The 24,303-nt window shown below is 53.5% G+C and overlaps 1 protein-coding gene across 3 annotated transcripts; it reads right to left on the bottom strand.

Annotated features, from left to right (window-relative positions):
• Positions 1-1,901: 1,901 nt before the first annotated feature.
• On the bottom strand, positions 1,902-18,509 carry RBCK1 (RANBP2-type and C3HC4-type zinc finger containing 1). Of its 3 annotated transcripts, none has more exons than XM_044263299.1 (13): positions 18,492-18,509; positions 17,775-17,864; positions 16,510-16,654; positions 11,828-11,921; positions 11,503-11,701; positions 10,256-10,377; positions 9,906-10,079; positions 8,612-8,772; positions 7,425-7,536; positions 4,777-4,956; positions 3,971-4,069; positions 3,546-3,689; positions 1,902-2,570 (listed from the first exon to the last, which is right to left on the bottom strand). In XM_044263299.1, the coding sequence occupies exons 2-13, from the start codon at positions 17,794-17,796 to the stop codon at positions 2,490-2,492; spliced, it is 1,533 nt and encodes a 510-aa protein (XP_044119234.1). In that variant the 5' UTR covers positions 17,797-17,864; positions 18,492-18,509; the 3' UTR covers positions 1,902-2,489. The 3 variants fall into 3 exon arrangements, with proteins under 3 accessions (XP_044119234.1, XP_044119232.1, XP_044119235.1); XM_044263297.1 differs by lacking the exon at positions 18,492-18,509 and adding an exon at positions 18,380-18,479; XM_044263300.1 differs by lacking the exons at positions 8,612-8,772; positions 11,828-11,921; positions 16,510-16,654; positions 17,775-17,864; positions 18,492-18,509 and having other exon boundaries at positions 11,503-11,693.
• Between the last annotated feature and the right edge of the window lie 5,794 nt (positions 18,510-24,303).

The following is a 24,303-nucleotide window of genomic DNA, read 5'->3' as shown; positions in this document are numbered from 1 at the left end:
TCCAGCCTGCCCTGGTGAGTTTGCACGGGGCTTTTAGCAGTCTGGGCCTCCTGGAAATGGGCTGACCCCTTGGGAGGGGGAGGTGCCCCCACCCGATCCAACATAGGGAGCCCTTCAGGCCCGCCCATCCTGGCTCCTTCACCCACTGGCGTGTATGTCTGGTGCTGGAGGCAGAACCTGGGAGCCCTGCACCCCTCCATTTGTACTCCAGACCCTCTGCTTGGCTGCAGCAGACTCAAACTCTCGGACTTTGGCACAGTGGCTGAGTGAGTGGAGCTGCACAGCCCCCGGGGACTGTCTTGTCTTCATTTTTGATACAGCCATGGGGAAAGACAGACCCCATTAGTACCTCTTAATGCTACTGGACAAAGAATGGTACAAGGCCCCGGGAAAGGCCACAGTGTGGGGCATACTGGGAGTGAGGACAGGGGTGAACCGGAGAGCCAGTCATAACTGTGGCCCAGTCCTGCCCTATGGAAACGAGGACCCAGGGTTACAGGTGTTGTCTCTTTCAAGAGACGCTGGGCATCTAGGCTTTAATGTAGTATCTCTTAATGTAAAATCATTGACAATCAATTCAAATTTCTAAAATACCAGGTAGCTTGGTTACAGCCTGTGGCTCGTCAGTTCATCCCCTCTGCATTAAGAGAATGGTCTCTGCTTTGATCTTGTGCCCTGGGCCCCCAAGGGCTAGCCCTCAGCAGGATGAGGGAGGCGGCAGGATGAGGGAGGCGCTGGGGACAGAACACCTCCCACCCGCGCTGGGGCCCATCTCACTCTCCTGCAGCCAGGCTCCCCTTAGCATGTTCTGTTTCCTTCCAGGCAGGGGCTCTATCTGACCCTTTCTTCCTCCCAGGACAGGGAGGCCGGCAGAACACAAGGCACTCATGTTCTCAGACATCTCCGTTCCCAGTGTCATGTCAAGTCTTTTTTTTTTTTAAAGATTTTATTTATTTGACAGAGAGCACAGGCAGGGGAGTTACAGGCAGAGGAAGAGGAAGAAGCAGTCTCCCCGCTGCGCAGAGAGCCCGATGTGGGGCTCGATCCCAGGACCCTGAGATCATGACTTGAGCCGAAGGCAGTTGCTTAACCAACTGAGCCACCCAGATGCCTCTGGGGTCAACTCTTGAGTCTTGTCTTTCAGGGACGGGGTGGCAGTGCCTACTGAGGGACCGGAATGAGCCCTGCCCTATCGCCTACCCCTAGCCAAAGCCACATAACCCAACTTCTGGAGCCTGAATCCAGCCAGGCCTTGAGAGGCAGAGACGCCCTCTGTGACGGTGACCCACATCCAAGCTCAGATACGTGTTCGCCATCAAATACCAGATCTCAACGGGGAAAAGGGTTGGTGAGAAAAGGCAGCAGAACTTCCAGAATGGACACCCACCGCCATGCTTTCTTCATCTCTGACCAGCAGAGTGATGACGGATAAATGCTGCTGCCCCGACACTGCACCAGCTCGCCTGAGGTATCAAACGAGGATGGCCAGCCCCCTCCACCCTGCCCCTCAATGTAGCAGCTTCATGTGTTCCTAAAAGATCGCTGTCCGACCCTGGACATCCACTGAGGGGCCCCAAGTCTGCAGCAGGACTGGCCTGCCGTCTGGTCGCGGCCTTGCCCCACTCCGCCCAGTGGCCCATCCGCAGAGCCCACTTCCTCGTCCCGGGACATACTGCCAATCGCCCGCCCAGGAGGCTGCTGACTCAAGAGCAGGCAGCCCCTCCAGTGGGCACAAGGGTGCCCCGACCAGAGCAAGGATCCCCGTGCAGGTCACACCCTGCTCCACCATGGCCAGGGGCTCCCCGACCCTACCCCGGTGCCCACAGAACTCGCTGTCCTGCCCACATGCAGGGGACCGGCCGTGACGCTTTCACGCCCTCTCACAACATCACACTCATCCCTTTCTGGAAAGCCATTTTAATTAGTTCACACAGGCAGCAAAGGGGAGACCCAGAAGCTAAGTCTGATGGACCGCTTCAGACAGCACCAGGTCTCACCCTGTCTCCGAACGGGCTTAGCAGCAGCTGTGAGGCCCCAAACCTCCGACAGCAAAGACAGGAAAGTCAGCCCCAGAGAGCCGACAAGGAAGTGGTGGGCTCTGGGTGCTCGGTGTTCAGCAGTTGAGGGTGGGGGAAGGGCAGAGTGTGGGCTCACATGGGCCTCTCAGAGGTTTCATCCGGCAGGGCTGTGTTTAAGTCTGTGTCAGGCAGAGGGGAGAGATGCAGAGAAGAGCGGAGAGGTCTGGCCAGCCAGCCCCAGAGGAAGGGCAGAGGCCCTGGGGCAGAGGGAGCCACAAACACCAAGCGCAAGCTTAGGCAGGGCCCCCTGCAATACCCCTTGCAGACAAGCCATCCACACGGCTCAAGGCCCGTCTCAGCCAAGCACAAAGGCATCTCCCAGGCCAGAAATCAGAGCCAAAGCACTAGCCCTGTCCCACAGCAGCATGGGGATGTGGAGCTGGGCCAGCGTGGGGACCTGGCCATCCTCAGCTAGTGGCAGTTCTGACAGCTGGGGTGGCAAGGAATCCCGTTCACCCGGCAACGGCAGCCCCCGCTGGTGTCTCCTGGGCCCTAGAGGATGGGGAGGAGAGAAGGTCATGGCGGTTAAGAACGTGCCCTCCCCCAGGCTGCTCCATCACACCCCCAAGCGCTGTACGTTCCCACTCCAGGCCTTTGCTCAGGCAGGTCCTCCTGCTACCAACGGCCCTCTCGGCCTCAGCTACCTGGTGGAGGCAGTAAGACCTTTCTGGGCTCCCATGGCACCCCTAAGTACGTGGTCTCAGTCTATGCTCCCCTGGACCCAGAGCAGCCAAAGGATGCCACGGACCCTTGCCTATCCTGGGTGGGCCCACGCCCGGGCCCTGGAGAGAGGGCAGCTCCCTCTGCCTCCGTCTCTCCTGGCGTCCGGCAGTACACAATGCTGAGCCCGTCTCCACGACCACACTCCTAATAAAGGCAGTGGCCCTCCACGTTCACCGACAGGCTGCCATGGGGCACCCCATGTGTGTTTCCAGCTGACTTGGGAGAAGGGGCGAGAGGCCCCAGCCCCATCCCTGCTGGCATCTCTGGATTCCAGATGAACAGCCTAACCACAAGGCCACGGCGTGCTGGTGCTGGGGGCCACTCTGCCTCTGCTGCCCAGGGCCACTCTGCCTCTGCTGCCCTACACCCCCAGACCGAAGCCTCCCCGCCGCCCTTGGTGGGGTGGGGGCCGGGTCCTTCAGGTTGCTGGGTCCATACGGTCCCCACCTGCGGCGCAAACGCAGCCACACATGGGCCACAGGGGATGTATAGGGCAGTGCTCCCGGAACATGCTACATAAGGACAGACACTTGGATTTCGTGTCACTTTCACAGCTCACAAGATAGTCTTCTTTCCTTGGTACTTTTCAAACATTTAAAAAATGTAAAGAACATTCTTACTTTACCAGCTGCATGAATACAGGCAGTGGTCAGACCTGGCCCAGGGGCTGTGCCCTATTCTCGGGCAGGGCCCCTGGGCACGTCCCCACAGCACTCCCAAGCCCCTGATCTCCAGAGGACTCACCCCGGGGCCCCAGCGCGGGCCTTTGGTGACCCAGCAGATTTCCGTGTGGCAGACAGTACACCGCATCCAGTCACAGCCGTCCTTCTTCTGCACCACGATCCGGCACTGCGGGCAGTGCATGGCCTCGCCCTGCTGCAGCATGGACTGGGGCGGAGCGGGGGTTCAGCCCCTGGCCCCCCACACAGGGAAGCCGGCTGTCCCCTCAGGAGTCAGGGGCTCACTCTGCTCCACCACTCCACCCAGGCCTCGTCTCTGCAGACGCCCGTCCTGCAGCTCGCCACCCGCCCATTGTCCTAACCAGGTCCCACTTCTGGATGGCGATGACACCAGGACCGGCCGACAGCGCTGAGAAGCCCCCCACCCGCCGAGATCTCCTGAACTCCAGTCTCCAGGCCCTCAGCCCCAACCCTGCCTCCCTGCCTCACCCTGAGCATCTCTGTCGTCTGCCGGGCGGCCACATCGTTCTGAGCCCGCAGGGCCAAGTCCTCCTGGTACTCCTTGCAGTTCATCTGCTCATGGATGGCCTGCGGCAGAGTGAGGAGCTCGAGGTGACAAGGTTCCCTAAGGGGTTATGAAGCTGAGAGACTTGAGGGGCACTAACTGCCTCTAGATGACATCAGGGACAGGGCCTCGCTTTATACACCAGCTACCCATTCTATGGAAGGCAACACGGGGGTCAGGGAGGGGAGGCCAGGGCTGTCCCATAAATGATGATAATACCCATGTACGCTAAGTCCTGAGGCCAGAGAAATCCCTACGCCCCCTCTCCCCACAGCTGCAGCCCCAGCTAGACTCTGCCTGATTGCAGGTCCGATGCTCTGAGACCGAGCTTGCTTATTAGGCCGTGACCAGGCTCAGATCTGTCTCCTTGCTGGAGACCAGTCTCCTCAGTGGTCAAGAACTGAGACGATGAGGGGATGGAGCAGCCTGAGGTCAGGGTCTGGCAAGACTCCGTCAGGGGCCAGGGCTGGGGTCAGTCTGTGACTGGGAACAGGGTCTGGTTAGAGGCCAAGGTCAGGGGTCAGTCTAAACTGAGGTTCCACCAAGGGCCAAGGCTTGGCCCAAACCCTAGGCTCAGTCTGGAGCCCAGGCCAGGTCCCGTCACAGACATGTTGGCATCTGTCCTGACAGGCTAGTAGTGCCCCAGCTCCCTTCCCAGGAGAACAGGCACTGAGCTGCAGTGAGCTCCTGGCAGGACGGGGGGATAGACAGCACGGGTCCCTGTCCCCACCTTACAGAGCAGGCAGTTGACGTGGAAGCACACCGGGCACGTAAACTCGTTGACATCATCCTCAAAGAAGCACCATCCCTTGCAGTCCGGGGTCTTGCAGTGGTAGCTGAAGGCACTGCGGTTTTCTGCGATGGAGACACCCAGGTCCAGAAACCGCTGGTAATCCTCAGGGGGCAGTAGCTGCCAAAAGGCCACAACCCACAACCCGATTTGCTTGGGGTTCAGAACAGCCCGTGAGGGCCCTCCTTGCTCCCAAATATCCTCCAGAAAGCCCCCAACCCATGAAGTCCAACCTGGCCCCGGCTCTTTACTTTGCACCACCCTCAGTGTTTAAAAACTCCAATCAGAAAGTGGATTGAAAAGTTCTAGAGATGGATGGTGGCGATGGCCGTGCAACTCTGTCAGAGTACGTAACGGCACAGAGCTGTGCACTTACAGAGAGTATAAATGAAAAAAAAAAAGGTAAATTTTGTTATGTATAGTCTACAATTTGAAAAAAAAAAGGAAAAATAATCAAGAAAATAACTGGCAATGCTGGGGAAGATGTTGTTAAACTAGTATCCTGGTACATCACACTGAGAAAGCAACGTGGCAGTCATGTTGGGACTCACTCCACTTCCATCAGTTCATCCTAACATACAACACAGAAGAAGAGACCCACGCAAAATGTCCCCTGAAGCATGTGTTCCAAACTGAGAAACGAGAATTATTATGAGAAGAGGTGTAAGCAGGACAGATGCCGTAAGATTTATGATAACCCTTAGAAACACTCTACCACAAAAGAGCAAAAGCTGTTCTATCTCTGCTGGTAACAACAAAGGAAAAACCATGCCTACTTTCTACATCTCAGTCGGGCAGTGTTTACAGGAGTTAAACACTTGTCAAAACTCACCCAACTGCATGCAATGCGTGCATTTTATTGCATGCCAAGTTTCCCTTAGTAAACTTAATTTAAAAATGAATAAAGTCATGTTTGGGACATGGGAAACCGGAAAATGCAGTCAGGGACCCCCCGGGATGGCAGGGTGGCAGGTGACTTTTCTCTTTGATTTCTGCTCCAGTTCTAGGTGGTTTAGACATGTGTTTTGTAAAGATAACCCCCAATGCATTACTCTGCTGATCCATGCCCCTTTCTCCCTCTGCCACACCTGACCTTCTCTGTCTTGGGTTAATCCCCAGGGGCTCTGGGGAAGCGTGGGCTCTGCACCCCTTGGCAGGAACTCTGGTCCCATCACAATGCCCTTGGCAGGGATGGACCTCAAGGACAAACCTCTGGGTAACCACATGGGTGTCAGAACATACGGAATGACCGACTCCATGTCTGGGAGCTTTCCAGGCCGCAGTGAGAAGGCCTCAGCAGCCCCCTGGAGCCACCCTTCCCTGATGCCCCACAGACAACACATTAAAGGGGCTGTTCTTGCTGTAGGGGTAAGTTCCTCAAGCTCTACCCTTTCTGCCTCCCCTTTTTCAGCTGAGGCAGACCCCTTGGACTCCAGGAAATACTAGGTGCAGCCAAGGAGGCTCGCAGAAGGGAGAGGCAGAAGGAACAGAGGTCTTGGGGATGTGCCTGGAGGGGTCTCCCATGTGGACCTCGGCCACCTCTGACCCTGCCTCATGTTCTGGCCTGGTAATCCCAAGATGCCCAATTCTGAGAAGGCCCCTTCCCCAGCAGTTTAAAAACCATGAATCAAGCCCAACAGTCAATTTTCCAAGTGGGGATATGGAGACTCCCAGAGGGCGAGAATTTGGTAATGCCACTGGTAACAGTAAAGGCGACTGTGCACCCAGATGCCTACAGCACTGGAATGGACTGCTGGAGCGATGGCCCCCATTTACTGTGTCTCCCTGACTCCACACCCTTGGGTGGTCCCCTCTCGCAGGGACTCTGGGCTTAAGCATGCTCACTGGGAGGGCAGCAAGTGAGAGAAGAGGGCAAGCACTCTTGCACTGGAGCCCCCTGCTGGCTGCTCTCCCAACCTGGGGACCACCAGCCAGTGGGCAGGCCGGTCCAGCTTGCCGGGTGGAGAGAGCAAAGTGGAAAGACAACCAGCTGCCCTTCCCCTCCCACTGCTGGTAAGGCCATCATGATCCAGTCCAGGACAGTGGACCCACCACCTAAACCCACCGGAGACTGGCCAGGGCCAGCAGAAGCTAGAAGGATCAGGCGCTACAGGAATCATCTGGCTAAACCCATCCAACCCCAATGACAAATTTGCAAATGCATGAACTAAATAAACAGTGGTTGAAGACACAGTGTCTGGAATTAACTTGTTACTCAGCAGACACAAGCTGATACAAGGGCTCACTCACCATGCGCTAAGCACTACTCTAGAGTAGTGCTTTACACACAACCTTAGACAACCGTCGAAGAAACTAACTTTGACCCTGAGATGAGAAAAGCAAGGCACAGGTTGAGTATCTGACTGGAGGTCACCGCGACCAATGGCCCCAGGTTTTCCCACTCTTAACACCTGTGCTGTCTTTCCTTCACAACAGTGGTTTCTTAAGCAGCTACTTCCCCCCAAGTCCCATCTTCTTCACTGCTTGGCCCCCCCGCATCCCACCCAGAAGGCTCTGGATATATGTGCGCAGCCTGAGACCTGCCAGCTCCAGGCATGCCCCTCCCCCTCCCAGCACCCAGGCCTTACCGCCCGGATCTCCCGCTCCAGCAGCTTGCCCGAGCACGAGTATGTGTTGTCAATGAAGGGGCAAGAAACCTCCGCCTCCTGGCTGTTGCGGATGGTGCCCTGCAGACACTCCCTGAAGGGGGAGAGGGGTGATGGGTGGAGGTTAGTGTCCTCTGAACCCCATCTACCCAGACTATACCCCTCACGTGGCGAGGCCTGACCCCAGGTAGGCTTTGCTTCAGTACTTCTCTCCCTTCCTATCCCTCCCACAAATCCACCAGCAAGGCCTCTGTCTACCCAACGGCCACCCCCACTACTCTGGCCCAGGCCCCCATCACCCTTGCCTGGGGGACAGTGGGTGCCGCTTCACTGGAATCCCTGAGTCCTCGTCGCCCCTACAGTCCACTCTCAACAGTGGCCGCATTGTCCTCAGCAGCCTCCCATCCCGACCTGCCCAGAACAACCCGCACCCCTCACTACAGCTCACAAGAACCCTGGGGGTGCATCCTAACACCCCTGTCCATCCCTCTTCTCTGGCCACACAGATGAGCCAGGCACACCCCTGCACCAGACCTTCTGGTCTCTGTTCAAGGGCTACCTGCCGTGGGGCTTCCCTGACCCCCTTCCAGAAGCAGAGCCCCTGGGTTTATTCTTTTGTTTGTTTTCTTCTCATAATTCACCAGGACTTAGCATCCAACACAATTTACAATTATACCAGTCATTTTTTTATTACCATCAGGCTCTCCACTGGAATGAACAGTTTTTTGTTCACCCGTGGATCCCCAGGCCTGGCACAGTCTCTGGCACCAAGGGGCCACTCAACCAAGGCCTACTGGGGTGAAGAAGGGTGCGATCTTCACAGCCGGGGGCTGGTAGCCTGCCCCCGAGCCAGGCAGAGAGCGGGCTCGGCTTGGGCTGCGGGACACAGGGCCCCACTGCCCTCCGAGGCGCCCGCCCAGGCAGTAGCAAAGGGCGCAGATGCTGGAACCAGAACGCCTGAGCTGTGCGGCCTTGAGCATGCCGCAGATCTCTGAACCTCGCACTCCTCCTATGCAAAATGCGGAGACCGCGCCTACCTCGCCTACCTCGCAGGTTTTTGCGGGCATCCAATGAGATGTAAGAGCACGGGCCCCACCCATTCTCAGCCCTCCGGGAATTGGCGGCTGTGAGAAACGCTGTGCTGCGGGAGGTGGGGGTGGGGGCCGCACCTGCAGAAGGCGTGCAGACACTCACGCAGCACCACGGCATCGCCGGGCGCCAGCACCAAGTAGCACACGGGGCACTCGGTGGGCTCGGTGTTCAGCACCAGGCTCCTCTGATCCAGCTGGACGTGCTGCAGGTAGTTCCCCTCCTGCTGCTGCTGCTTCCGCTGGGCACACGGGGTGGGGCCGCGGGGCGGGTCAGGGTCTCAGGGGAGGGGCAGACCGGGAAAGGGGCAGGACCCGGGACCAGGTCATACCCTGGAGGTGGGGCAAAGCTGGGGTAGAGCAGGATCCCTGGGTCCGGATGGGGAGGGGGGAACCTGGTCACCGGCAGGAGACTAGATGCTGGGAAGGGTGGGGCCAGAGTGGGGCCCGGAGAGCGGGGGAGGAAGCCAAGGGACTGGAGGTGGGCCAGGCTGGGGCAGGTTGGGGCTGCAACCACGTGATGGCGGTAGGGAAAGGAAGAGGGTTAAGGTTTGAGGGGGTAGTCCTAAGTAACAGGGCTCACATCCCTGCCAAGAAGTAGTGCACGGCTGAGCTGGGGTGGGGTTGGAGCCGGCCAAGGTCACAGAGTGGGTCAGGGGTATGGAGGTGGTGGTAAAGCTAGGCAGCAAAGCAAGACGGGAGAGAGGATGGATCTCGGGACCACGAATGAGGTCATGGCTGGGGTGGGAAAAGGATAGCACCAGATCCAAGGGGAATGCAGGTGGGGGCTAGGGGGCATCCGATCAGAATGGGGAACACTTAGGATGTGGTATCTGTTTAATTAGGGCTTGTGTCAGGAGCGGGGGCAGAGCTATGGGAGGGGCAGGACAGAGGACGGGCTCAATCTCCCAGGGAGAGGTGAAAGGCCGGGTCCAGGCTCATAGGAAGTCAGGGGTGACACAACAGGGACGGAGGGGGTCAGGAACAGTAGGGTCCAGGGTGAGGTGACGTCTGAGTGGAGCAAGAGCTAGGTCACAGGCGGATACGGAGGAGGTGGACAAAAGCATGGTCGGACCTAGGGTACTGGAGTCACAGCCCGGCGAGTTGTAAGCACAGTGGGAGCGTAAGTCAAAGCTGGGGGTGGGGCCACAGCTCAAGTGGGGGCGGGGCATGTGGTCACAGCCCTGGAGCAAGCTCTCAGCAGCCAAGACCTCCAGGAGACGGTGAGTCGCGTCAAGTGCAGAGTTTCCACCAGCGGTGGGGTCAGAGGGCAAGGCAGCAACGGGGGAGAGCGGCATTGCGGAGGGGCCTCCCTTCCCGTTCTACGCCTCCCCGCCCAGTCTGTGGGCAAAGTCCCGGGACTTCCCGCGCCTACCTGCTGGTACTGGCGCAGTGCCTCCTCCTCGCCCGCCAGGCGCGCTCTTTCCTCCTCGTCCGGCTGATACGAGGCGGGGACCTGATACGCCTCAGGCCGCGCCCGGCAGCACATCTCGCAGCCGGGCCTCGTGGGCTTGTTAATGAAGGTGCAGCCCGGGCACTGCCAGCCCACCTGGGAGCAGAGTCGGGAGATGGGGGGGTAGAGCAACGCAAGGGGCGGCGGGGGGTCCCGACTCCAGGCGTCGAGTGGGGGGCGGGGCCGGGAGCTTGGAGGCGGAGTCAGGGGCGGGGCGCTAGGTCACCGGCACACGGAGGCGAGGCGGGGGCGGCGAGGCTGGGGCGGCTTACCGGCGGGGATTCCGGCGTGGCCTCAGGCTGGCCCCGCCCCGGCTCCTGGGGGACTCCGGGCTTCCCGGGGGCAGGCTCCAGGGGGCCCCGGGGCTGCAGCGTGAGGTCTTTGAAGCCCAGATCTAGGGAGGAGGGTTTAGGGGGTGGCAGTTCCAGGCAGCCCACTTCGTGCACACTCCGAGCCAGCCAGGCGCCATGAGCCCCGCCCCCACACTGCTCCCTTCTCTCTGGGGGAAGTCTCCCCCCGGATTCGACAGGTGAGCCTACACCTGGCTGAATGTCTGGCTACCACAGGGTCGGGGTCCCTCCTCCACCCGTGAGTGCCCCTGCGAGTCCCCCGCTTAAAAACCGGCTTCCTGTGCTCCAAAGGTCATGCACCTAGAGGCACAATCATTTCTGAGATGCTCCTGCCAAGTACTGATCTGCATCCACTCATGAGGGGATATGAGACAAGAAAAAGAACAAAACTGGCCAGACTCCTCAAATATCAGGAAAAGTCAGAGGAACACAGGATGCCAAAGACTGAAAGGCCCTGAGAGACATGACGCACTGCCAGGTGCCTGGCTATAAAAGGACATTCGTGGGACAACTGGTAAAATCTGGGTAACATCTGTGGATTAGATAATAGTATTTCATCATTGCTAATTTCCTAAGTTTGGTAGTTGTATGTGGTAATGTAAGAAAATGACCCTTTTTCCAAGAACATGCACATGGAAATATTTAGGGGACAGGGACATCGTGTCTGCAACTTCAAAACAGTTCAGAAAAAAAGTTATTTAGACATACATAAATAATTTTATATAATGACAAAGCAAAGCAATTGTGGTGAAATGTTACTCTTTTGGGGAATCCAGGTGAAAGGTACTTGGCAATTTGTTATACAACTCTTTGTACAATGTTGCAACTTTTCTGTAAGTCTGAAATATTTCCAGATAATAAGCAAAACATTTAGAATAAACGCTGTTATCATCATCATCATATCCAGTGTACAGCTTTAGAAACTGAGGAACAGACAAGAAGGGACTGGCCCGATGTCATACAGCTGGTGAATGCCAGGACTGAACTCCGTGCCCCTCCTGCTGCTCTCAGAATGGCTCTGAAATGGCTCCCTCCAGGGTGCCCTCTGTCCTCTCTTCCCCACTATGGATAAGGTCCTCCCCAGGAGAGCTCCTGACCAAAAGCCATGGGCTCTGTTCCCCCGACCTGGATCTAGGTGAGTCCCCAGCCACTCAGAAACTGAGCCTCACCTTCCAGCATCCGCAATTGCCTCTCCCGCTGCAGCTCCTGAGGGTTGAGTGAGGTGTTGCAGGCTGACAGCAGATAGAGGTAGGCAGTGTCCCCATTCCGCCGCACCCCATGGGAGTGCAGGGTCTCCTGGTCCCGGGCCAGCCGCTGCCCAATCACCCACTGCTGCAGGACAGGCGGAAAGCCATAGTCCAGGAATACCTGGCAGGGGATACGGAGAGCGAGAGGGTGGAAAAGGAAGACCAGAGTAAAGGGAGGTGGAAGTGAAATGGGAAGCATGTGCCCTGATGTGTCCCTTCAGTGTGGCCCTGCCCCCTGCCAACTCACCATGTCCTTGAGGGAAGCCACGGTCATGTCAGGACGCACTGTGAGCCAGATGGTGACTGTGTGCATCTGAGCATCCTCCACGCTTACCCACAGCCTGCGGAGAAGGTCACAGGTCCAGCCCCGGCCTCCAGCTATTGGCACATATGTGTCTGCATACTTGCGCATGCACACATGTGTACAGACACATGTGCACATGCCCATGGCCCCCCAGACTGGGGTAGGGACTTCTTCTGGATTCCTGCAGCCCTGGGCTTCCTTCTTGATCAGAACCCACTGCTTAAGCCCCTGCAATGAATCTGCACTGCTCTGAGAATCAAATCCACACTCACCAGAGCCCCCACAGAGCACCTCTGCAATCGGCCCTGCCCCACTCCCCTACTCAGCAGCCTCCTCTCTGGTTCTGTCCTTTGCTCCTTAGCCAGGCCACCAACAGTCATTTACTATATGCCAAGACTTCAAAGCACTTCATATGTTTTTGCTCCTTTAATGCTCTCCACGAACCCACGAGGCAGATACTGTTGTCACCGCTATGTTAGGATAAAAAACCAGATCATATAGACTCTACCCAGTAAGCACTGAGTGACTGTGAGAAGCAGGATTCCAACCCGGGGTCATTCCAGAGAAACACCAGCCTTCTCAAGGACCCTTCAACATTTCTGAAGATCAGAAGAAAAGCATGGAAGGAAGGGCTAAGGTTAAAACAAAACAAAACAGAACTGATCCCAAAGGAAACAGAAAAATCATAGAACAGAACAAGAACAGCAAGGAGCCATCGGGAAATGAGGACAAGCACCTGGAAATGTAAAAAGTAACTCCTGATGAACCTAACCTTCAGCTCCAACTACAAGTTCACAAGAAAAACTAGAGATCCTAAATGACACCCTGAGACAGCAATTAAGAAACCCAGAATGTGGGAAAATTCTGGAAGTCCTAGACCAGGTTTCTTAAATTAATAGCCTAAAAAGAGAGGGGGAATAAAAGAGACGATATTAAGAAATGCTATGTGTAGATCTCCTTTGGGTCCTACCGGGAATCTACTCTAAAAATTGTTAATGAGATAATCAGGGAAATTTTAATATAAATGGGATTTTAAGGAATTATTACTAATAATTATTAGGAATTATAAGGAATTATTACTAATAATTCCTTAATAGGTATGATAATAATACCAACTTCATAAACAAGCCATGGAGAGGTAATGTATGTCACGGCGACTAAAGTTAACAATACTGTGTCTATATCTGAATATTGCTGAGAATAAGTCCTAAAAGCTCTTACCAAAAGAAAAAATAGGAGTTACTGGCTGGCTCAGTCAGTCGAGCATGTGACTTTTTTTTTTTTTTAAGATTTATTTATCTATTTGACAGAGCACAAGTAGGGGGAGCAGCAGGCAGAGGGGAGAGAGAAGCAGGCTCCCCGCTGCACAAAGAGCCTGATGTTGGACTCCATCCCAGGACCCTGGGATCATGACCTGAGCTAAAGGCAGACATTTAACTGACTGAGCCACCCAGATGCCCCTAGAGCATGTGACTCTTGATGGGGGTGGGGGTGAGTTGGGAGTCCCATGTTGGGTGTACAGTTTACTTTAAAATAATGATAATCTGGGGGCACCTGGGTGGCTCAGTGGGTTGGGTCTCTGCCTTTGGCTCAGGTCGTGATCCTGGGGTCCTGGGATCAAGCCCCGAGTTGGGCTCTCGGCTCGGGGAGGAGCCTGCGTCCCCCCTCTCTCTGCCTGCCTCTCTGCCTACTTGTGATCTCTGTCTGTTAAATAAATAAATAAAATCTTTTAAAAAAATAATGATAACCTGTAAGTATGTCAGTATGTGATGTTAACTTACTGTGGTCATCACTGCCCAATACACACATGTACCAAATCATTATGGCAAACATCTAAAATGATTCTTAGACTCCACTTCCAACATTGGACAAGAAGAGGGGAGCTCCTTACACAGCCCCCAGCAATTCTCGGGCACCAGCACGGTGCCCTACATTGCAACTCAATTCCTACCCTATCCACCCAGAGACAGCAGCTGTGTCCACAGGTTGAGGGTTCAGACCCGAGACTGCCCCTCCCCCCTCCATGCCAATCACAAGCCTGGTTGTCACCTGTGTTGACTCACCAGCTATAGAGTTGGGGGTTCTAACAGCCCACTCCTCAGGTTCAATTAATTTGCTAGAGCAGTTCACAGAACTCAAACATTTTACTTACTAGATCACTGTTTTTTTATAAAAGGATATAATTCAGGAACCACCCGATGGAAGAGACACATAGGGCAAGGTATATGGGAGGGGGTGAGGAGCTTCTGTGCCCTCTTGGATTGCACCATTCTCCCCAAATCTCCATGTGTTCCCCAATCCTGGAGCTCTCTGAATGCTGTACTTTTCAGTTTTTAAGAAGATTTCATTATACAGGCATGACTGATTAAACCATGGTCATTGGGGACTGATTCAACCTCCAGCCTCTGTCCCCTCCCAGGTCAAGGGGATAGGACTGAATTTCCAACTCTTTAGTCACAGGGTTGGATTCTCTGCACCAGCCCCTATTCCTTTTTTTTTTAAGACTTTATTTATTTGACAGAGATACAGCAAGAGAGGGAACACAAGCGGGGGAGTAGGAGAGGGAGAAGCAGGGTCCCTGCTAAGTAGATAGCCCAACACAGGGCTTGATCCCAGGATCAAGCCCTCCCTCCACCCAGTCAAGACTGGAGCCAAAAGTAGAGGCTAAACCATGGAGCCACCCAGGCCCTATTCCTAAGTAATCTGGGGACATTCCAAAAGTCACCTCATTCCCATAACAAAAGGCACCTCTACCACTCTCATTACTTACCAAGTTCCAAGGAGTTTTGTGCCAGGAAAGGACAAAGACCAAATATATACTCATTATAAGTCACAACATCACATCATCTTAAACTAATACAATGTTACATGTCAATGCCATCTCAGTAAACTGGAAAAAAATATAAAAGCTAGACACAAATGTTCACAACAGCAACATTATTCATATTAGCCAAAAAGTAGAAAAAAAACAGGGGCGCCTGGGTGGCTCAGTGGGTTAAGCCGCTGCCTTCGGCTCAGGTCATGATCTCAGGGTCCTGGGATCGAGTCCCACATCAGGCTCCTGGGATGGAGTCCCACATCAGGCTCTCTGCTCAGCAGGGAGCCTGCTTCCCCATCTCTCTTCTCTCTCTGGCTGCCTCTCCATCTACTTGTGATTTCTCTCTTTCAAATTAATAAATAAAATCTTTTTTTAAAAAATAAATAAATAATAAAATAAAATAAAAAGTTCTATAACTGATTGAGGGTGATGGCTGTACAACTCTGAATATACTAAAAGCCTTGAACTATATACTTTAAATTGCTGAATTGTATGGTATGTCAACCCTACCTCAATGAAACCATAAAAAATCAAATGGGATCCACCAGGAACATTGAAAATCACGAACTATGAAACTACTGTCTTACTATACAGCAGCAGAAAACAGCAGGAAAAAAAAGACAAATCCCACTGTTTATTGAGTGACTGACATGTGCAAGGCACAGTGCTAAGCATTACAACGTCAAGTTTAAGTCTCCTGGGGAAAGACTAACAGTATTCATTCTCTCTGGCTTCTCTTGCTAACAGAACCCCTGAATTCTATTGGATACCTGGTCACATTTCACAGCCTCCCTTCATGCTGAGCGTGGCTGCGAGAATAAATTCTGGTCCACAGGAATTTAGTGGAAGAAGTGGGCAACTTTCTGAGCTGTGTGCTCTCAAGTGTGGGAGGGGGTATCCTTTTGCCCTTCTGTAGAAGCCGCTTTGGGGCAACAAGCTGGAGCAATAGAAACTTGGTCAAGGCAAAAGTGCCCACAGCTGAATGCAAACAGGCTCATTAAACAACCCACCTCAACATACACATAGCACTAGCTGACAATGGGTTACCTTACACCGGGTACACTTACAAATGAAGGGAAAATTCCATCCTTTCCGGTCCCCTACTTCCTCACTCTGCCCTTTAACTACAGCCCCCCAGCCTGCCTCTTCGCAGTCTCTGATTTGCTCTCCTGCCACTGCTCCCTTGCAGTGTATGCAATAAACTTCTATGTCCATTGTTTGGCCTAGGGTGAATTCTTTCACCCCCTGGGGCTTCCACCCAATTGGGCGTGGGTGGCCCCACATTTGGGGGCCTCCCCCACCTGATCGAGAGAGACACTACCCCCTTCTCCTTCCTGCTGACAAGAATGCTGATGTGATGGCTGGAGCTGGAACAGCCACTTTAGACCATGAAGCAAACCTCACAATGGAGTCCACGAATGGCAGAATAAAAGGACAGAAGCTTGAGTCTCTGAAGACCCTGGGAAGCACAGCCTCCACATCTCGACTGCCTGCCCTCAAACTTGTTCATGCCACTGTTACTAGGTTTCTTTCTGTTACATGAGGACTAACATTCTAATACACCTTCTAACCACCCTATGAGATAGCTTACTATTATTGCCTCATTTTAAAAATTTAAAAAACCCTGAAATTCTGAGAGGGGAGGTGACTTGCCATAGATCTCACAGTTGATTAGTGATAAAGCTTGGGTCTGAACCTAGGTCTCCTGACACCAGAACCAGAACCTGCCACTAAGCATAACTGAATACATTGTGGTCCGCTGGGGTTCAGAAAACTCGACATCTTTGGCCACCCGTGCACTCCTCACCTGATATCCTGTGTTGGGGAGACCTCAGGCTTTAGTCGCACGCTCAGGGGCACCCGCTGCTCTGCCAGCCAGATGGCACACTGCACTGCCACCTTTTCATCCCCGCCGGCCACGGCTCGGCTGAGTCTCAGGGCCATCTCCTCCGCTGAAACCCAGCACAGTGGAGCAGGTTAGCACAGAGTTTATCTTTTAGGAGCTGGGGGTGAGAGGGGTGGTTATCCTTTGTACATGCTGCTTCCTCTGTCTTCATGGTGAACTCCTACATATCCAACAGTACCCAGCTTAAAAGTCCCTTTCCCTGAGTAGCCAGTCTCTGAAACTCCCATTCCACCTCTCTATTCATTTGGTTCTGTTTTTTCTTCATACTCCCAGGTCCCCATACTTCCATTCATTTATCTGACAAGCATTTACTGAGCCTCCTACTGGGTACCAACCACTGTCCCAGAAACTGGGATTCAGCACTGAGTAAGATAAACAGGGTCGCTCTCCTCATGGACCTCCCAGCCCAGTAAGGAAACAGACAACAGAAAAAAATTCAGATTGTGATCCAGGCTGGCAAGTAAATAGACAGGGTAAGATCAGGGAAGGCCTCTAGGAGGAGGTGATGCTGAAGCTGAGACCAGGAGAAGCTACATATGTCTAGACCTAATTAGAGAAGAGTCTACCAGGTGAAGAGAAAGGTAAGGGCAAAGGCCTTGAGCAAGAAATGGTTAGATGAGAACAGAAAGAAGCCAGTGGAACTCCATCAGAACAAGCAAGGGGGTGAGTGGGATAAGACTATGAGGATAATAAAGCCCAAAGGGCCTTGTGGGCTAACCAAGAGCTCTGGCCTCAGTTTTAAGAACACAGAGGAGCACAGGGTTGCAGGGGAGGAGGAATGGGGGAGTGGTGATTAAGCAGAGTGGTGACCTGACATGTTCTACGATGCTGGTTGAAGCAGGTAAGAGGGGAGGCAAGAGCGCCTGGTATTCAGGTCAGCTGAGATCTGTCTCCCCCACCAGCCTGTGAGGTCTTCTGTGCCCTCTGGGAGCTCCCTACCCCACTGCAGCCGGGTTGGCTCATGGTGGCCTCAGGGGCATCCCATAATTGAATGACAAGCCTCTGGCAGCAACCAGGCCTCAAGGAAGGAAACTCAGGGACCGGTGGGTAGAGGAAGGACACTGTTAAAGCTGCTTCTTCCGGACCCTTTTGGGCAGGGGAGGCCGGGTCCTGCCGGGGCCCATCTCTTAACGGAAGTTTCCCAGCCGCCTCCAGGGGGTGCCCACCTTTCTTGGTCTTCTCGTCCATCTGGCTTGGTTGCGCCCATCCCCCTGGGCGGGGGCAGCAGCTCCGGAGAAATGCTATCCCTGGGTCACCTGGCAGAGAACGGACGACCACAAGCAACTCAGCCCCGGCCGGTGACCTCCAACGCGGCCCGAGCCCTCTTTGTGCCTTGATGTCCCCAGCGGCAATCGGGTAACATCACAAGCACCGGGGACTGGGTATGGGAACCGGTAGGACCCCGCGTGGGAGGTGAAAGGGCAGGCGGCACCAAGCCAAGCCCACAATGGGCGACAGAGGAAACGGGACAAGCCCGCGGGGATGAGGGTGACGCCGCAACGCGGGGCGCTGTTTAGTCCCCGGGGAGAGCCCCCCCTTTCTGCTGCTGGGAGCCCCTTTCTGCTGCTGGGAGCGCCGCCCGGCGCCCGGGATTGCAGCAACACTGCCTCCCCTGCGGGGCTGTCTCATACAGAGGGGAGGGGAGAAAAGCGGCACAGCGGAAGGGAAAGTGAAAGTGAAGGCCCCGGAAGTGGGGCAGCGGATTGTCGGGACATCCGGACACCCCCTCCACACACAGCACCCGGCCCACCCAGCGGCGGCTGCCACCTACGCAGTCCCCGGCGGTCCTCGCCCTACTCCGGATCACGGCGGTCCGGGTCCTCGGTGACCCTGGCCGGAGTGACCCCGCTGAGCTGACCCCGGACTCCCTGACCCTCACTCACCCGCCCAGCCGCGCCCGCAGCGCCGCGGAAGGGGCGGGGGCGGGGCCCGGACGGAGCCGCAGAGCCCGGACGGGGGCGGGGCCGTGCCTGCCGGGGGCGGGGATTTGGGCGGTATTGGGGCGGGGCTCAGCCTCAGTGGACCCACCCGAACACCTGAGAGTCGCCCCCATCCTCAGCTCTGTATGCCCAAGACCAACGGAAGCCCTAGCCTCACTTGGCTCCTTGCTTCTCCTTTTGGCTGCAGCTGTCCATAAGAGGGTCTGCCAGAGGGTCCCTAAAATGTAAATCAAACCACGTCACTCCTCAAAACACTCCCAGTAGTTCCCAACAGTCTCGCGGCAAAGTAAAAGCCGAGGTCCTCCCCCACGGACTGCAGATTGCCTCCCCTTCTCTGTCTACTGTTAAACCTAAAAAATAAAACAGCCCGTTATTTTCCCAGCAAAATGGGTTTATTCAGGAAGAGCCAAGAATTGAGATTTGGGACATTCGAACTATGAAAAACAACGGGCAAGTCTAACAAAGCAAAGGAATATTATTTTACTGAGGAGGAGGAAATTGGTGCTTTGAACCAAGTCTGCTGGAGAAACGCAAGAGCTCAGGGTGATGGCAGTTTCTCATTGGTGGAGTTACAGAGGTAGTGGATTTCTTGTGTGAGATGCAATGCACATCTTTCCCTCTTGGGGCCTGTAGTTTATTCTTTCCAGTTGAGGACTCTTTGTTGGGAAGTGTAATTGACAATTCCTCCCATAAGGGACCTCCAGGACTACCTGTCAGAGGTTCCCTTCTTGGCCTCCCCTCCATTTTAATGAGGTCGCCCTCGATTCCTTGGTTCACTGCACTCAAGTCCATTGGCCTCTTAGGTCCTGCAACAAGGCAAACACACTCACCTCAGGGCCTTTGCTTATGCCATAACCCAAATATCTTTATGGCTTGCTCTCTCCCTTTAGTTTGGTTTTTACCCAAGAGTCTTCCCCATCCACTCTGAAACTTCACACAGCCATATACATCCATCATTTCATACCCTCCTTCCTGGCTTCATTTTTTCTTTTTTTCTAAAACATATATTACTATGTAATGACATGTATTTTTTTTTAAAGATTTTATTTATTTATTTGACAGAGAGAAATCACAAGTAGATGGAGAGGCAGGCAGAGAGAGAGAGAGGGAAGCAGGCTCCCTGCTGAGCAGAGAGCCCGATGCGGGACTCGATCCCAGGACCCTGAGATCATGACCTGAGCTGAAGGCAGCGGCCTAACCCACTGAGCCACCCAGGCGCCCCTGTAATGACATGTTTTACTTACATATCTTGGTTGGAGTTTTTGTTTTGTTTTGTTTTTGTTTGGTTTGGTTTGGTTTGGTCTGTTTCCCTCTTCTAGAGGCCAAGACTCTTATCTATTTTGCTCACTGCTGTGATCCTGGTGTCTAGGACAGTTCCTAACGTAATAGGTGCTCAAGGATTATATCTTAAACAAATGAAAGAATCTCTGACTTTCATCTAGGGTCACTTATCTTTCCCCTGAAATGCATCTCTTAACACAGAGGTTCTCAGCCTGGGCTGTACATTTGAATCGCCTGTAGAGCTCTGTGGTTTAACCCAGATTTTGAATGTTTTTTATTTTTAAAAAATTTCATTTATGTATTTGAAAGAGAGTGAGAGCAAGAGATCACAGAAGGAGAGGGAGAAGCAGACTCCCTGCTGAGCAGAGAGCCCAATGTGGGCCTCACTCCCACCACTCTGAGATTGTTACCTGAACTGAAGGCAGATGCTTAACCAATTGAGCCACTCAGGCACCCCCCAAGCTTTTGAATTTTTAATTTTGGTTATTGTATTTTTATTTTAGAAGTTCTGTTAGGTTTTCTTTTTTTCTTTCTTTCTTCTTCTGTTTAAAGATGTTATTTATTTATTTATTTATTTGAAAGAGAGAGAAGATGAGCAGGGGCGAGGGGCAGAGGGAGAAGGAGAAGGAAAGGGAGAAGGCTCCCAGTTCAGCAGGAAGGCCCACGAGGGGCTCAACCCGAGGACCCTGGGATTAAGACCTGAGCCAAAGGCAGACATTTAACCAACTGAACCACCCAGGTGCCCCTCTATTAGGTTTTCAAATCTGTTTCACTTGATATAAGCTCCTACACTTTGGCCATAGTTTCAAGCTTGTTATTAATTTCAGGGTGGTGCACATTTTTTTCCTTTATAATCTATATCTGAGAATATTGCTGAACTGAACTCTGAGTGTCTGTTTCTGCTGGTTTTCACTTCCAGTGCCTTGTTTTCCTCTGGTGACCCTGCCGGTTTGTGATGGTCATGGTCCCTTCAGCCCTGAAGTTACCTACACAAATCTGTAGTCGGGGCAGGTATTTTCTTTTGGCTGTTTTGGTCCTTGCCCAGGGCCTTCAAGGGCAGAGCTGGCATTCACTTCGGACATCCTTCATCCCAGAGGGTAGGCCCTTTAGTCCTTCAAACCTGGGCTCAGTCCCATTGCTCACGATCTGTGCGCTCGGGACAAGATCCCCCCTCTCTGGCCCTTGACCTCCACCCCGTACAATGGTAATCACGATGGCCCCTCCCGCATAGGGCTGTCTTGAGGATCTGGGCAGTTGTTGCTCAGTGATATCTAATGAGTTACCCCAAAACTTAGTGGCTTAGAACAACAGTAAACATGTAGACCTCACATAGTCTCTGGGGGTTAGGAATTCAGGAGCACCTTCTTAGTTGGTTTTGGCTTAAAGTCTCTTAGAGGTCTTGCAAAGATGGCTGAGGCTTCAGTCATCTGAAGTCCTGACTGGGGTGGAGGAAGGGCTTTCAGGAAAGCTGCTTCTACACCTGGCTGGTGCTGGTTTGCAGGATGTCTCAGTTTCTTGTCGCTCGTGCCTCTCCATAGGTCTGAGTGTCCTTGAAATATGGCAGCTGCTTTCCCAAGAGCAGATGATCTGGGAGATTGAGGCAGGAGCCATGATATATTTTATGGCCGAGCCTTACTCCTTCAGTCAGACAGTGATTCCCCACGACTGGGGAGGGCAAGGGAATCCCTGTGTGGAAGTGAGGCGTTGCCTCGACCCTAGCCCACGAGTTTGGGAATCTAACATGGATGCAACATGGGACCACACATAGTTTTGTGGTCCTTCGAGCATCACACCTTCCCACAAACTTCGGTGAGGGCAGCTCCGGTGTGCGGCACCACACTCGGACATCCACGCTTGGCACTGGGCCACCATTTGTAGTGTTTTGTTTTAGCTACACGTGGGGGACCCACAAGTTTGAGAAATCCAAGGGGAAGAGTTCAGCTGCTTATGAAAATGACAAAAGTGGGGCACCTGGGTGGCTCAGTCGTTAAACGTCTGCCTTCAGCTCAGGTCATGATCCCAGGGTCCTGGGATCAAGCCCGACATTGGGCTCCCTGCTCGGCCAGAAACCTGCTTCTCCCCCGCTTCACTCCCCCTGCCTGTGTTCCTGATCTCATTGTCTCTCTCTCTGTCAAATAAATAAATATATATAATCTTTACAAAAGAAGGAAAAGAAAATGACAAATGGGCCACTCATCAGGATGATGGTTCCTTGGTCTGAAAGATTCTTCTCTTAGATAAGAGTTGACATTATTGTGTCTTGAAGACATAATACACTACTTAAGGACTGCTACCGAAAAAAAAAGTCATATTTCATCATTTTCACAGCATCGTATTTGTTACCCCCATTAACCCAGCTCAGGGTAGGAGGGAACTACACAAGGGCATGAATCCCACGTGTCAAGGATCATGGGGGCCACAGTAGAGGCTGGCTAACACATGTCAAATGAGACAGGACAGACAGTGCTTAGAACCATGCCTGGCATGTGATTTATGCTCAGTAAACATTAACCTTCCCTAACAAGTGTCCTGCTTTGTTCTAGCCATGTAGGATCTGCATAGCAACCGCTTTTATTTAGTCATTCAACAAACATTTAATTGAGCAGCTCTGGGTGCCAGGCACTGTTCTAGGGGGAGACTGTTATGAACAAAACATAGTCCCTGGCCTTCTGTAACTCCTGCAAACAAGAAAGATAGAATGTCCTACCAGGTGGGGCTAAGTGGTAAGAAGAACCAGAGCCAGGTGAGGGGAGAGGTAAAGTCAGTACAACAGGCATGGTAGCTCAGATCTGACCCCTGATAGGGACCTCTCAGACCTCTGAGCCCATCCTGGCATCCTGGTCAGGTGGAACTTATACACATTTTATACCTGGGCTGGGGTCAAGCAAGCTCAGCGAAGAGCTGAAGTGAGCTCTGAGTTCCCCCAAGGAGTCAGGATTTTTCCAGAATACAGAGGTTCTCCAAATCAGATGCTCGGAAGCATCTCCCAGGGAGTTTGCTAAGATGCACGAGTGCACGAAGTCTGACTCACAGGTCAGGAGAGGTCAGGGATCAGCTTTGTAAACAAACACCCAGGGGACCGACCCACTACATCTAGGCTCTTTTCTTCAGGCTGCACAGGCAGGCGCAGGGGAGGGAGGGCTGGCCCACTGTCACAGTCTCCAGGTCCGGGCTCAAAGGCCGGATGGGGCTTAGCCAAGCAGAGAACAGGGGAACAGGGGGAGACCCAGAGACACCCAGAAATTTATTCAGGGACCACAGCCTGCAGCGTCAGTTTTGGGTACACAGTGGTCAACATCTTCGATCAAGTAGATCTCATGCTGCCCGTTAAAATAAGTAAGTGTAGGGGCACCTGGGTGGCTCCAGTCGTTAAGCGTCTGCCTTCAGCTCGGGTCATGATCTCAGGGTCCTGGGATCGAGCCCCACATCAGGCTCTCTGCTCGATGGGGAGCCTGCTTCCCCCTCTCTCTGCCTGCCTTTCTGTCTACTTGTGATCTCTATCAAATAAATAAAACATTTTTAAAAAAGCCATAAATCATTTTCAGCTCTTCTCATCCAGAGGGAGAATTTTTTTTCCCACCTCCCAAATCTGGCTGTGTGACATGCTTTGGCCAATGGGACTTTTGCGGGTGTGACACCAGCATAGCTCCACATTCGCATCTGCCCTTTCTTGCTGCTTTCTGAAACCCAAGACCACCAGGTGAGGGGGCTGCAGCTAAGCCTGCTGGAGAGAGACCTGGGGGAACAGAGGGGAGCTACCCAGCCCTGCCTTTTTGGAGCCTGCTGACTGACAATGTCAGAGCAGGACACACAGCCAGGAGTGAAGCTGGGCGCCCTTCTAGAGGGGGCTGCCCGCTACCCTGTGAGTGAGCCAGCCCAGCCCGAGCCCAGCCCACACTGCTGACCCACAGAAGCAGGGACCACTGAGTTTTTGTTAGTAATGCAGCCAAGACTGCTACAGCCTAGTTCCTGACGGAGAGAAATTTCCTCCCCTCTTCTGGGGCAAATTTTCCTTAATCATGGTCATTAAACCTAACGGCCCAACAGACACACCCCGACTCACAAAGACATCACCCAGGAAGCTTAGTTTCTTGCTCAGTAAAATCCAGTGTGGATCTGGCGGTCCTCCTCCTCGGTCTTGTAGCAAGGGGAACTGTGGCCTCAAGGTGCCTGCGAGAGGGGTGTAAGTTCACCAGCTCTCAATGACCTCAGCCCAGAAGGGCTATGCACACACACTATTCATTGGTCGGAACTGATCACGTGACTTGGGGGGCCGGTAGGGGAGCACCTGGAATATTTGATAACTCCCACCTTAGCAACAAAGAACTTAGTTACCACAGCGGTAATTAGTTTTTCTCTCTCTCTCTCTTTTTTCAAGATTTTATTTATTTCATTGAGAGACCGAGCATGGGGGAGGAGGGCGAAGAGAGAGAGGGAGAAGCAGACCCCCTGCTGAGCAGGGAGCCAGACCATG

This window comes from Neovison vison, chromosome 8 (assembly GCF_020171115.1).
Source record: "Neovison vison isolate M4711 chromosome 8, ASM_NN_V1, whole genome shotgun sequence".
NCBI lineage: Eukaryota > Metazoa > Chordata > Mammalia > Carnivora > Mustelidae > Neogale > Neogale vison.
This window is presented reverse-complemented; position numbering and strand designations above follow the sequence as displayed.